The sequence below is a fragment of the Ylistrum balloti genome, unplaced genomic scaffold (genome assembly GCF_031769215.1).
Source record: "Ylistrum balloti isolate Yb309-2 unplaced genomic scaffold, AGI_CSIRO_Ybal_v1 Utg371606, whole genome shotgun sequence".
NCBI lineage: Eukaryota > Metazoa > Mollusca > Bivalvia > Pectinida > Pectinidae > Ylistrum > Ylistrum balloti.
The window spans coordinates 1,521-13,728 of record NW_026782824.1 but is presented as its reverse complement, the minus strand read 5'-3'; the positions used below and the strand labels follow the sequence as shown (position 1 = coordinate 13,728).

At 34.4% G+C, this 12,208-nt stretch overlaps 1 protein-coding gene across 1 annotated transcript; it reads left to right on the top strand.

The window, feature by feature from the left end:
• Positions 1 to 293: 293 nt before the first annotated feature.
• LOC132563149 (beta-alanyl-dopamine/carcinine hydrolase-like) lies at positions 294 to 8,160 on the top strand (the record flags this gene model as incomplete). Its single annotated transcript, XM_060227911.1, has 8 exons — positions 294 to 374; positions 879 to 1,076; positions 1,392 to 1,541; positions 3,086 to 3,215; positions 3,893 to 3,988; positions 4,461 to 4,538; positions 5,550 to 5,712; positions 7,964 to 8,160. Coding segments are annotated over exons 1-8 (1,093 nt in total), but the record flags the coding sequence as incomplete, so codon positions are not given.
• Positions 8,161 to 12,208: the final 4,048 nt, after the last annotated feature.

Sequence of the window (12,208 nt, the reverse complement as noted above, 5' to 3'; positions counted from 1 at the left end):
AATTTTACAACTTTTAACCTTTCATCTTAAGAGTTAACATTAAATATTTTACAGATCGTTGTGTTGGGTTGAACAAATTCCTTATACCCTTTTTTATTATTCGAAATGTGTTTTGGTATGATTGTAGCCCTACATGGCGACGTGTGTACGTGTACAGGCCAGATTTTGTAACATGTGTTCTAAGATAACAGTTTTTGTGACACAGATGTCACATGACGTAAGGATGTTTTTATTATACTCTATAGAAGTCCCACATTGGTGTTTTCCCGGTGTTTTTTTACTGTGTCAAGGCTATGGAGAGGTCTGCGGGAGTTTCACGGTCGCTAGTCTCACTGAAGCTTACCGGAAGTCATTATGACGTCGGATATGAACTGGTAACTATGCAAAACACAGAAAATAAATCCTTAAAGATAAAATTCAAAGTCTAACTCAGAATCCATGAAATATTGACAAAAAATGAACGATCCACAATGATCTATCCTTTTAAAAAGTGTTTGAAGAAAATGTAAGGATTGTACCAGAATCGAGGCCTCTGACGTGGATGTGACCCTATTTTGGCGACCTTCAAGTGATATATCCCTCTCCTACATACATGACGAACAGCATTTTTTTTCTCAAACTCATTTTCAAATCTTTATAATGTTTTTCATACCTATATAATGTCACCACTGAACTAAAGCGTACGCCATGATCAGCTTATTTTCTTGCATATCTTGTGTCATATGTAATACACATCCGTTAAACAAGTATGCGTTGTCCTGGACGGACCAATATTTCACAGGTGAAAATGGCAGAAAAACCACACTGTCTTAAATGTCACAAAAATCTTACCATGTCTGTCTGCAACAATGTGACAGGAAGTATTGATTCCATTTCAGGGGAAGCGTATGGGTAAAGAGATCCGAGAATATTTAGCCGAGATGGATGGTCACATTAAAATGCTCAAACAATTCGCCGACTCAAATGAAGGAAGAGAAACGTACAAGAGATTCCTTGACACCGTGACGTCATCCTACCCACTTTATCGGAGGGAGTTAGAAGGGACAGCTGACGGTGCTGGGATAGAATTTGAGAAGGTTTGAAAGATGTCTTGTATATTTTCTAAACACGTATGACCTATATTTTGTAGGAACAAAACGGATAAATATGAAATTTGGATTTTGGTGTCACACTAAGAAAAATAACAGTCAACATCAATCGATTCGTCTTTGTCAACAAAGACTGATCACCATCTTTGATTTGATTTCAACTAATTTCGAACAGGTTTTTCTCAAATAATGTTTTTTTTTTATGTTGTTTCGTTCCGATTTCCTAATGAACATCAACGTCATACCCCTCCTATGTTAGACGTAACTTGTCTTGATTCATTTCAATATCTGCTCCTTCGTAAGCTGTTCCTCCTTAGCATTGAGCCCGAGTTGACGACCTTGTTTGGCGATAATTCCGTTGTGGAGTTGTCTACCCTGTCGGACGAAAGTCGTCATCTTTCGCAATCTAATGGATGTACGGATATCTACGTCAGAAACACAGCTACTAATACCGTGAGTATAACATTAGTATAATGTCAATTCGTTGTGACCTTCGCTGTATGATGTTTCCTTCACTTTACGATGAGTTATTTATAGACTGTCATGACGTTTACAATTCGTCATGACCGTCAACCTTTGTTACCTTTAGCAGTCTTTGGCTACACCAACTTTTGTTACCTTTAGCAGTCTTTGGCTACACCAACCTTTGTTACCTTTAGCAGTCCTTGGCTACACCAACCTTTGTTACCTTAAGCAGTCCTTGGCTACACCAACCTTTGTTACCTTAAGCAGTCTTTGGCTACACCAACCTTTGTTACCTTTAGCAGTCCTTGGCTACACCAACCTTTGTTACCTTTAGCAGTCCTTGGCTACACCAACCTTTGTTACCTTTAGCAGTCCTTGGCTACACCAACCTTTGTTACCTTTAGCAGTCCTTGGCTACACCAACCTTTGTTACCTTTAGCAGTCCTTGGCTACACCAACCTTTGATACCTTTAGCAGTCCTTGGCTACACCAACCTTTGTTACCTTTAGCAGTCCTTGGCTACACCAACCTTTGTTACCTTTTGTAGTCTTTGGCTACACCAACCTTTGATACCTTTAGCAGTCCTTGGCTACACCAACCTTTGATACCTTTAGCAGTCCTTGGCTACACCAACCTTTGTTACCTTAAGCAGTCCTTGGCTACACCAACCTTTGTTACCTTAAGCAGTCTTTGGCTACACCAACCTTTGTTACCTTTAGCAGTCCTTGGCTACACCAACCTTTGTTACCTTTAGCAGTCCTTGGCTACACCAACCTTTGTTACCTTTAGCAGTCCTTGGCTACACCAACCTTTGTTACCTTTAGCAGTCCTTGGCTACACCAACCTTTGTTACCTTTAGCAGTCCTTGGCTACACCAACCTTTGTTACCTTTAGCAGTCCTTGGCTACACCAACCTTTGATACCTTTAGCAGTCCTTGGCTACACCAACCTTTGTTACCTTTAGCAGTCCTTGGCTACACCAACCTTTGTTACCTTTTGTAGTCTTTGGCTACACCAACCTTTGATACCTTTAGCAGTCCTTGGCTACACCAACCTTTGATACCTTTAGCAGTCCTTGGCTACACCAACCTTTGTTACCTTTAGTAGTCTTTGGCTACAAAGAACTTTGTTAAAATTAGCAGTCGTTTGCTACACGAACCTTTAGCGATTTTGGAATTCGTCGGCTCCGATTACATCTACATGTTAAGGGTTTAATAAACATTACCTTGAATTTTTTATCAACCATTTTTGTCGTTATGTTGATAACCGTTGTTACCTCCATAAATTGTTAGGATCTCAGCTGTGTGATGACCTTCGTCAGCTTTCTTGACCTGCCTTTTCCCCTTAACTCGCTCGATGTTTCCTTTAACAAACGATCGTAAAGTTTTAGTAACCCTGTCATCAAAAAATAGGCTTTAAGTTGTGTTTATGAATCCAAAAACCCGAAACGACTACATCATTAATGTTGATGGGTCCTTCAACGAGCTTAATCGTTTTGACTGTGACCATATGTCATCCAATATTCTTTGTAGTTTGTTCTCGGACACTCTGAGGACGGAGCTCCTTCAATGGACAAGGCTGTGGTCTGGCTCGATATGGACATCACCGACACATGGAATGGCGAGACAGTGAACGAAAAGTTCCTGGCCTTCACCATAGCTGGTATCTATAACATTCACTATACGATCTAGTATTACTGTTAAGGGTAGCATTCTTGATTCATTAGTTACAATGAAAAAATGTCAGTAACCGTGGCCCTTTTTATAACTTCCCCGCGAAAATACATTTGAACAAATCCTTTCATAAATCGCGAATTTTGAACCACCACCAACAACCGTAACATTATATTACCAGCAAAGTGGAAACTGATCTCATGTTATGTAGCTTATGTACTGTTCAATATCCAATTTAATATATTTTTGTTGATGTCGCGAAACATACATATTTAGTATCAGTAGATTCCAAAAGTTCTACTTTACCACTTATTTATTTATTTATCTGAGAGAAAAAAAGCATGGAATAGATTAAAGAATCACTAGCGTGCCATACACGTTTACCGTCTACGTCAGCAATTACGTCACATTTTTCTGCTCACGCCATTTTCATTCTAGACACGCTCAGAAATAGAGAGGCCATTGCCACACGTCACGCGGTTCTCTGCCGCGAACAGCCAAAACGCAGGGTTATGAAGAGTCCGACATTATAATGAGTTTCATGGTTACCTTTTCGATGGGTTGGACAAACTAACATTATAACAGATTTTCGTATTTATCTCCCTTGACAGGTAGAATTATAACTCGAACTTTAAACGAGTTTGTCATGGTTACCTCCCTTGACAGGTACGATGCCAGGAAACATGTTCAATATAATGTCGCAGAATTTGATGAGTTCAGCGAACAATGTATACCAAAAGACAGTTAACAGGTCAGGAATACGTAAGTAGAATATATCAATCTTTACCGACCGAGTTGAAAGATCCAGATTTTTTACCCTCACACCCACGCAGTTTTTTTAATGGGGAGGCCGAGGAGAGGTTGAAGTGACATACAGAGTGTGTCACTTCAGGTAGAGGCCCAGTCCCGCTCCTAAAAATTGTTGTATGTTGAGAGCTCTCAATTTGGTATCATGTTGTAATTCTGATCACATTCTGGTTTGCAGAGGGAACAGGGAAATTCTTGTCTAACATTGGCTAAAGCGAATGTTTCCGTTGACACCACAGAAAATTTCCTCACATTTTTTAAATGATATATGCCAATTGTTCCATTCATGTTAAAGATATTGTTTACATCACTTCATTTTAACACACTTCAACCTTCCAGGTATTTTCTATGTCAGAGTGAAGTAATATTAGTACGGCTAACCTACACCAAGATATCTTAAATATGTCGATGTTAAATATGTTTGTAGCTCGGCGATTCTTCATGCGAGCAATCCTCTCTGCGAAGAGTTTCGAAGACGTCGTAAAAACTATACATAAGCCACCAGGTAAATATCAAACATTTTAAAGAAGTCACGTGGTCATGTTTACAAAGAAATAAAAAAAATATTGATTGAGGAAAGAAAAGTATTTTTTTTCTCGCGGTGAAAACTTTAAAACTAATTCAATATGATAAGTCAATATCAATGGTTGTATTGAACTGTTTTTATGATATCTCATTAAGTAATGAAGATGGAATGTTTTGATGATATCAATTATAGTATTATCACTAAGTACTCACGACACCGGATATTGGTACCACGCAAGTGGTAATTTACAAAAAGACGCGATTTCAGGGTGTTTTTTTCCTGTCTTAATTTCTTTACATTTGCCTTTGTGACAACTTCAATGTTGTAGTTTCCGTAATTATACATATCGAGTTGCGATATGTTACTAACAATATTTTCTATCACAGAAACAAATCGATACCGACAGACCGACAGGTTTTCCCACTCCATAACTCATCCCGTGTCCGGGTATCCTCTCACCGACGAACATCAGCGTTCTGGCGACGTGACCAACCGACCGACCGACCGACTGACTGACTGCCAGGTTTTTCCACTCCGTGACTCATCCCGTGTCCGGGTATCCTCTCACCGACGAACGTCAGTGTTCTGGCGACGTGAGAGGGCGACATGCATCCCCTTCAGTGGGATTGAACCGTCTGTTGCGGTCATCGCTTGATTATTCTAGTTTTTTGGACGGCTCCAAGGCATAATAATACATTATCCTAGCTCTAGCAGTTGTCCCATGAGAGGCTGAAAGCCAGAGTTGGGGGCCTAGATTTGATTTGTGTTCGGAAAATTCTGGAGTCCGTCTAATGCCTTTGAAATAATTGTGTCGTCTGATACTATCCTTAGACACTTGGACCAGCGTTATCATGCCTACTTTTAGAAAAGCCACAGCGTGCGAGATTGGACAATCCTCACACGGGCCACCGTTTATAGTCCCATCCGCTTAGTTAAGTGGACAGAATAGATATATCTTTATGATCACAACTTTAATTCATTTCGTTACAGGTATTGCGTCTGCGTATAACATCAATTTGATTCACCCTGTTTACGACAGTAGTGTCAATTCCTCGGAAGAGCTAGTATGTACCAGTATAGAGTTGGCGGGAAATCCGAACGGTGTCCACATGTGCATCACTCCATGTGAAGATTTCTTCACTCACACAAACCTGTAAGTCATAGTGTCTTTGTGTACCTGGCTGTTTACTGCTCTTTTCTGTAACCTGTCTAACTACCATTTAGTTTATCACTCACTTATGATGGACCAATAACCATTATAGTTACTGTAACAATATTATTTTTAGGGGGATTTATGTTCGTTGAATTCGTGAATTTTCAAACAATCAATTAATTGATACAATGTATGCCCACGAAATAATAAATGGATAACAGTTGTTATGGATTATAATACTAGCGAATTTCTGGAGCAAGAGTAAACCACAAATATCGATGAAAATGAAATGTTAATTATTGGAAAACCACGAAATTATAGAGACCCTTGAAAATATATAATTTTACAGTATACGTGTCAGACTTGTTAGGAACAATGAGCATATGAACAATGTTATATATTAACGCAAAAAAAGTTCACGGATAAAAAATATTATTACGTTGTACATTTCTTGTGCGTACATATTCATAATCAGTGTCTTGAAATATAAGCTGTATTTTGTCTTTCTGTCCCTAGCCAAAATACAGCTTACATTTTGACACACTGACCATGTTTTCTATCTATCCCGAAACATTGATTGAAAATCAGACTAAGGAAAATTAAACAGTTTTGTTGTTCAATCTGTGTTTACCTGATATTGACGTTACGCTGAATTTTGCCTGATGACGGAAACCAAAAAAGTTGCTCTGCGCGGAAACATAGATCCAAACTTTATCGGATATAACACCGATTTTATGAATATTTAAGTGAATTCAGGGAGTAATTCTGTCAAATTACCGCACGTGCTAGAATACAGCTGTTTTCCGTAACTGCTGATTACAGCAAAAATATATGTGGCAGGTGTATTTCGACAACAGCAGTGCCAATTCCAGGATAAATGACATTATGTTGTACGCACAAATATATGATACGCGAAGTTCTGACCGAGATTTGACATAATACAGGGTTGTCTCCCTTTCGTTGTGTCTTTTAACACTAACGTCAGTACAGAATTTGCTTAATTAAGAGTTTGCCTTTAGTATAGAGGAATAAAACTATTTCTTCATGTAATATAACGACAACCAATACAAGTTAAACGTACAAGATAATTACAAAACTGTACGTACAGGATAAATTAATTGTATACCATCTTAAATACGTCATCGCACCATACAGACCAAGAATTAGCTGAAGACGTTGACAGTGTCAAAGAAAAGTCAAGTCCGTCTTAAATTTACCTTTATCACACATCTGGCATGTTGTTTCATGCCATAAGGTCATGTTATAAAAATTGTAGACTCATGGGTAATAACACAGTTGTGGCTTCAAAAATAACTCACATTTTGCTGACGTCACAGGATTGTCACGGTGGTGAAAAACGTAACTTGCGCATTGAAATACGCCTGTCTTATAGGGTAATTAAAAAAATAGGTTTCATTTAATTTTTTTTTTTTTAGAAATTCGGATTGTATGATAAATAGAATGTTACACTCAAACGTAAAGTCAAAGAATTTTTATTCGGACAAATACATTTGTAAGTTTGCCGAGTAAGATACTTATCGCGACTCTTGTCTGCACACGTGATAAAGCGTCATGGTGAAGGAGAATATTCCATATACTACGTCCGCCATGTAGCTCTCTGCCTTTAGCGCAAAGCATGCAACTTCCGTGTTACAACTTCATGATGGATAATATGTTTGAATTATTTTAACTTTTTCGGCACGTATTGTATTTAGGGTTTGCTTCGCTCGCTTGCTTTGCTAAAACTCGTTAAATAATTTGATATGTCTGGATCACTGAACTCAGCTAATACATCGATACTCTTGTTCCATCCTGTATTTGTCGTAAAACTGTTTTTGTATTTGTCACGTCATATATGACGTAATAAATACTGTTTTTGATTAATTTAAATTTTCGCTTATTTTTTTTTTAGAAATACAGATCAAATGATAAATAGAATCTTCCTCTCATGTCGTAAAACTGTTTTTGGTGTCTTGCCATAGGACCACGTCATATATGACGTAATAAATAAGTCACGTCTTCATGACGTCATATAGTTGTCTCGACAGTGAAAAACGAAATATATCTGGATGATTAATTTAAATTTTCGCTTATTTTTTTTTTAGAAATACAGATCAAATGATAAATAGAATCTTCCTCTCATGTGGATGTAAAATGTAACTTACAACACTCGTTTAATATTTCCTAATTGCGGAACCAACCCAGCATTAGCTTGAACAAAAGAAATGATTGTATTATGCATTATACACAGGTTTCAGTATCTGACTACACCATGCTATCAAGAGGAAAGTTCCATTCAACGTGAAAAGGTACTGGAATCCTGGAGAGGACGATGTAGCAATATGACAAAGTCTGACGTCATCAAGATCCTGTCCAATCAGGACAACAGTTCTTTCCCCGTGTTTAGAACAGGCAAGAAGCCAGATTATCTGTCCACAGGATGCATCGGTAGGTTTTCAATTTCAGATCGAGTCCCAATCCAACGTCTAGGTGAAAGTTGAGCACATTACCACTGTGCCACCCAACCACTCTGACAGTACGTTTGACATTAATACTGACAAGAAAGCCTAACAAGAGGTCGTTTGAAAAATGAAGAAACGTTAGAATGTTTTGAATTTGTTATGACGATAACAGACTTTAATCTCAGTAACAATAAACACCACACTTTCACAGTCTTATTCAGTGTATAATTTTATTTTCTATGGTTTTGCGGGGTTTTTTTTCGGTTCATTTACCGCTGTTTTGGTTTCTGTTTCCTTTGGTTTGGCTGACTACATGTTTGATCCTCTGTTCTATCATATTTCCTTTGGTTGGGGTGATATTTCCTTTTCTGTTATATTTCCTTTGTTTGAACATCATGTATTTTATATAACACACATTTCAAAGCTCTCTGTTTTTGTCTTTAATTTGAACATCATGTATTTTATATAACACACATTTCAAAGCTCTCTGTTTTTGTCTTTAATTTGAACATCATCACATTTCATGTATTTTATATAACACACATTTCAAAGCCCTCTGTTTTTGTCTTTAATTTGAACATCATCATGTATTTTATATAACACACATTTCAAAGCTCTCTGCTTTTGTCTTTAATTTGAACATCATCATGTATTTTATATAACACATATTTCAAAGCTCTCTGTTTTTGTCTTTAATTTGAACATCATGTATTTTATATAACACACATTTCAAAGCTCTCTGTTTTTGTCTTTAATTTGAACATCATCATGTATTTTATATAACACACATTTCAAAGCTCTCTGTTTTTGTCTTTAATTTGAACATCATGTATTTTATATAACACACATTTCAAAGCTCTCTGTTTTTGTCTTTAATTTGAACATCATGTATTTTATATAACACACATTTCAAAGCTCTCTGTTTTTGTCTTTAATTTGAACATCATCATGTATTTTATATAACACACATTTCAAAGCTCTCTGTTTTTGTCTTTAATTTGAACATCATCAGGTATTTTATATAACACACATTTCAAAGTCCTCTGTTTTTGTCTTTAATTTGAACATCATGTATTTTATATAACACACATTTCAAAGCTCTCTGTTTTTGTCTTTAATTTGAACATCATGTATTTTATATAACACACATTTCAAAGTCCTCTGTTTTTGTCTTTAATTTGAACATCATCATGTATTTTATATAACACACATTTCAAAGCTCTCTGTTTTTGTCTTTAATTTGAACATCATCATGTATTTTATATAACACACATTTCAAAGCTCTCTGTTTTTGTCTTTAATTTGAACAACATCATGTATTTTATATAACACACATTTCAAAGCTCTCTGTTTTTGTCTTTAATTTGAACATCATGTATTTTATATAACACACATTTCAAAGCTCTCTGTTTTTGTCTTTAATTTGAACATCATCATGTATTTTATATAACACACATTTCAAAGCTCTCTGTTTTTGTCTTTAATTTGAACATCATGTATTTTATATAACACACATTTCAAAGCTCTCTGTTTTTGTCTTTAATTTGAACATCATCATGTATTTTATATAACACACATTTCAAAGCTCTCTGTTTTTGTCTTTAATTTGAACATCATCAGGTTATTTATATAACACACATTTCAAAGTATTTATATAACACACATTTCAAAGCTCTCTGTTTTTGTCTTTAATTTGAACATCATGTATTTTATATAACACACATTTCAAAGCTCTCTGTTTTTGTCTTTAATTTGAACATCATGTATTTTATATAACACACATTTCAAAGTCCTCTGTTTTTGTCTTTAATTTGAACATCATCATGTATTTTATATAACACACATTTCAAAGCTCTCTGTTTTTGTCTTTAATTTGAACATCATCATGTATTTTATATAACACATTTCAAAGCTCTCTGTTTTTTGGTCTTTAATTTGAACAACATCATGTATTTTATATAACACACATTTCAAAGTCCTCTGTTTTTGTCTTTAATTTGAACATCATCATGTATTTTATATAACACACATTTCAAAGCTCTCTGTTTTTGTCTTTAATTTGAACAACACCATGTATTTTATATAACACACATTTCAAAGCTCTCTGTTTTTGTCTTTAATTTGAACAGCATCATGTATTTTATATAACACACATTTCAAAGCTCTCTGTTTTTGTCTTTAATTTGAACATCATCATGTATTTTATATAACACACATTTCAAAGCTCTCTGTTTTTGTCTTTAATTTGAACATCATCATGTATTTTATATAACACACATTTCAAAGCTCTCTGTTTTTGTCTTTAATTTGAACATCATGTATTTTATATAACACACATTTCAAAGCTCTCTGTTTTTGTCTTTAATTTGAACATCATGTATTTTATATAACACACATTTCAAAGCTCTCTGTTTTTGTCTTTAATTTGAACATCATGTATTTTATATAACACACATTTCAAAGCTCTCTGTTTTTGTCTTTAATTTGAACATCATGTATTTTATATAACACACATTTCAAAGCTCTCTGTTTTTGTCTTTAATTTGAACATCATGTATTTTATATAACACACATTTCAAAGCTCTCTGTTTTTGTCTTTAATTTGAACATCATGTATTTTATATAACACACATTTCAAAGCTCTCTGTTTTTGTCTTTAATTTGAACATCATCATGTATTTTATATAACACACATTTCAAAGCCCTCTGTTTTTGTCTTTAATTTGAACATCATCATGTATTTTATATAACACACATTTCAAAGCTCTCTGTTTTTGTCTTTAATTTGAACATCATGTATTTTATATAACACACATTTCAAAGCTCTCTGTTTTTGTCTTTAATTTGAACATCATGTATTTTATATAACACACATTTCAAAGCTCTCTGTTTTTGTCTTTAATTTGAACATCATCATGTATTTTATATAACACACATTTCAAAGCTCTCTGTTTTTGTCTTTAATTTGAACATCATGTATTTTATATAACACACATTTCAAAGCTCTCTGTTTTTGTCTTTACACACATTTCAAAGCTCTCTGTTTTTGTCTTTAATTTGAACATCATCATGTATTTTATATAACACACATTTCAAAGCTCTCTGTTTTTGTCTTTAATTTGAACATCATGTATTTTATATAACACACATTTCAAAGCTCTCTGTTTTTGTCTTTAATTTGAACATCATGTATTTTATATAACACACATTTCAAAGCTCTCTGTTTTTGTCTTTAATTTGAACATCATCATGTATTTTATATAACACACATTTCAAAGCTCTCTGTTTTTGTCTTTAATTTGAACATCATGTATTTTATATAACACACATTTCAAAGCTCTCTGTTTTTGTCTTTAATTTGAACATCATGTATTTTATATAACACACATTTCAAAGTCGTCTGTTTTTGTCTTTAATTTGAACATCATCATGTATTTTATATAACACATTTGAAAGCTCTCTGTTTTTGTCTATAATTTGAACATCATGTATTTTATATAACACACATTTCAAAGTCCTCTGTTTTTGTCTTTAATTTGAACATCATCATGTATTTTATATAACACACATTTCAAAGCTCTCTGTTTTTGTCTTTAATTTGAACATCATGTATTTTATATAACACACATATTTCAAAGCTCTCTGTTTTTGTCTTTAATTTGAACATCATGTATTTTATATAACACACATTTCAAAGCTCTCTGTTTTTGTCTTTAATTTGAACATCATGTATTTTATATAACACACATTTCAAAGCTCTCTGTTTTTGTCTTTAATTTGAACATCATGTATTTTATATAACACACATTTCAAAGCTCTCTGTTTTTGTCTTTAATTTGAACAACATCATCTCTGTTTTTGTCTTTAATTTGAACATCATCATGTATTTTATATAACACACATTTCAAAGCTCTCTGTTTTTGTCTTTAATTTGAACATCATCATGTATTTTATATAACACACATTTCAAAGCTCTCTGTTTTTGTCTTTAATTTGAACATCATGTATTTTATATAACACACATTTCAAAGCTC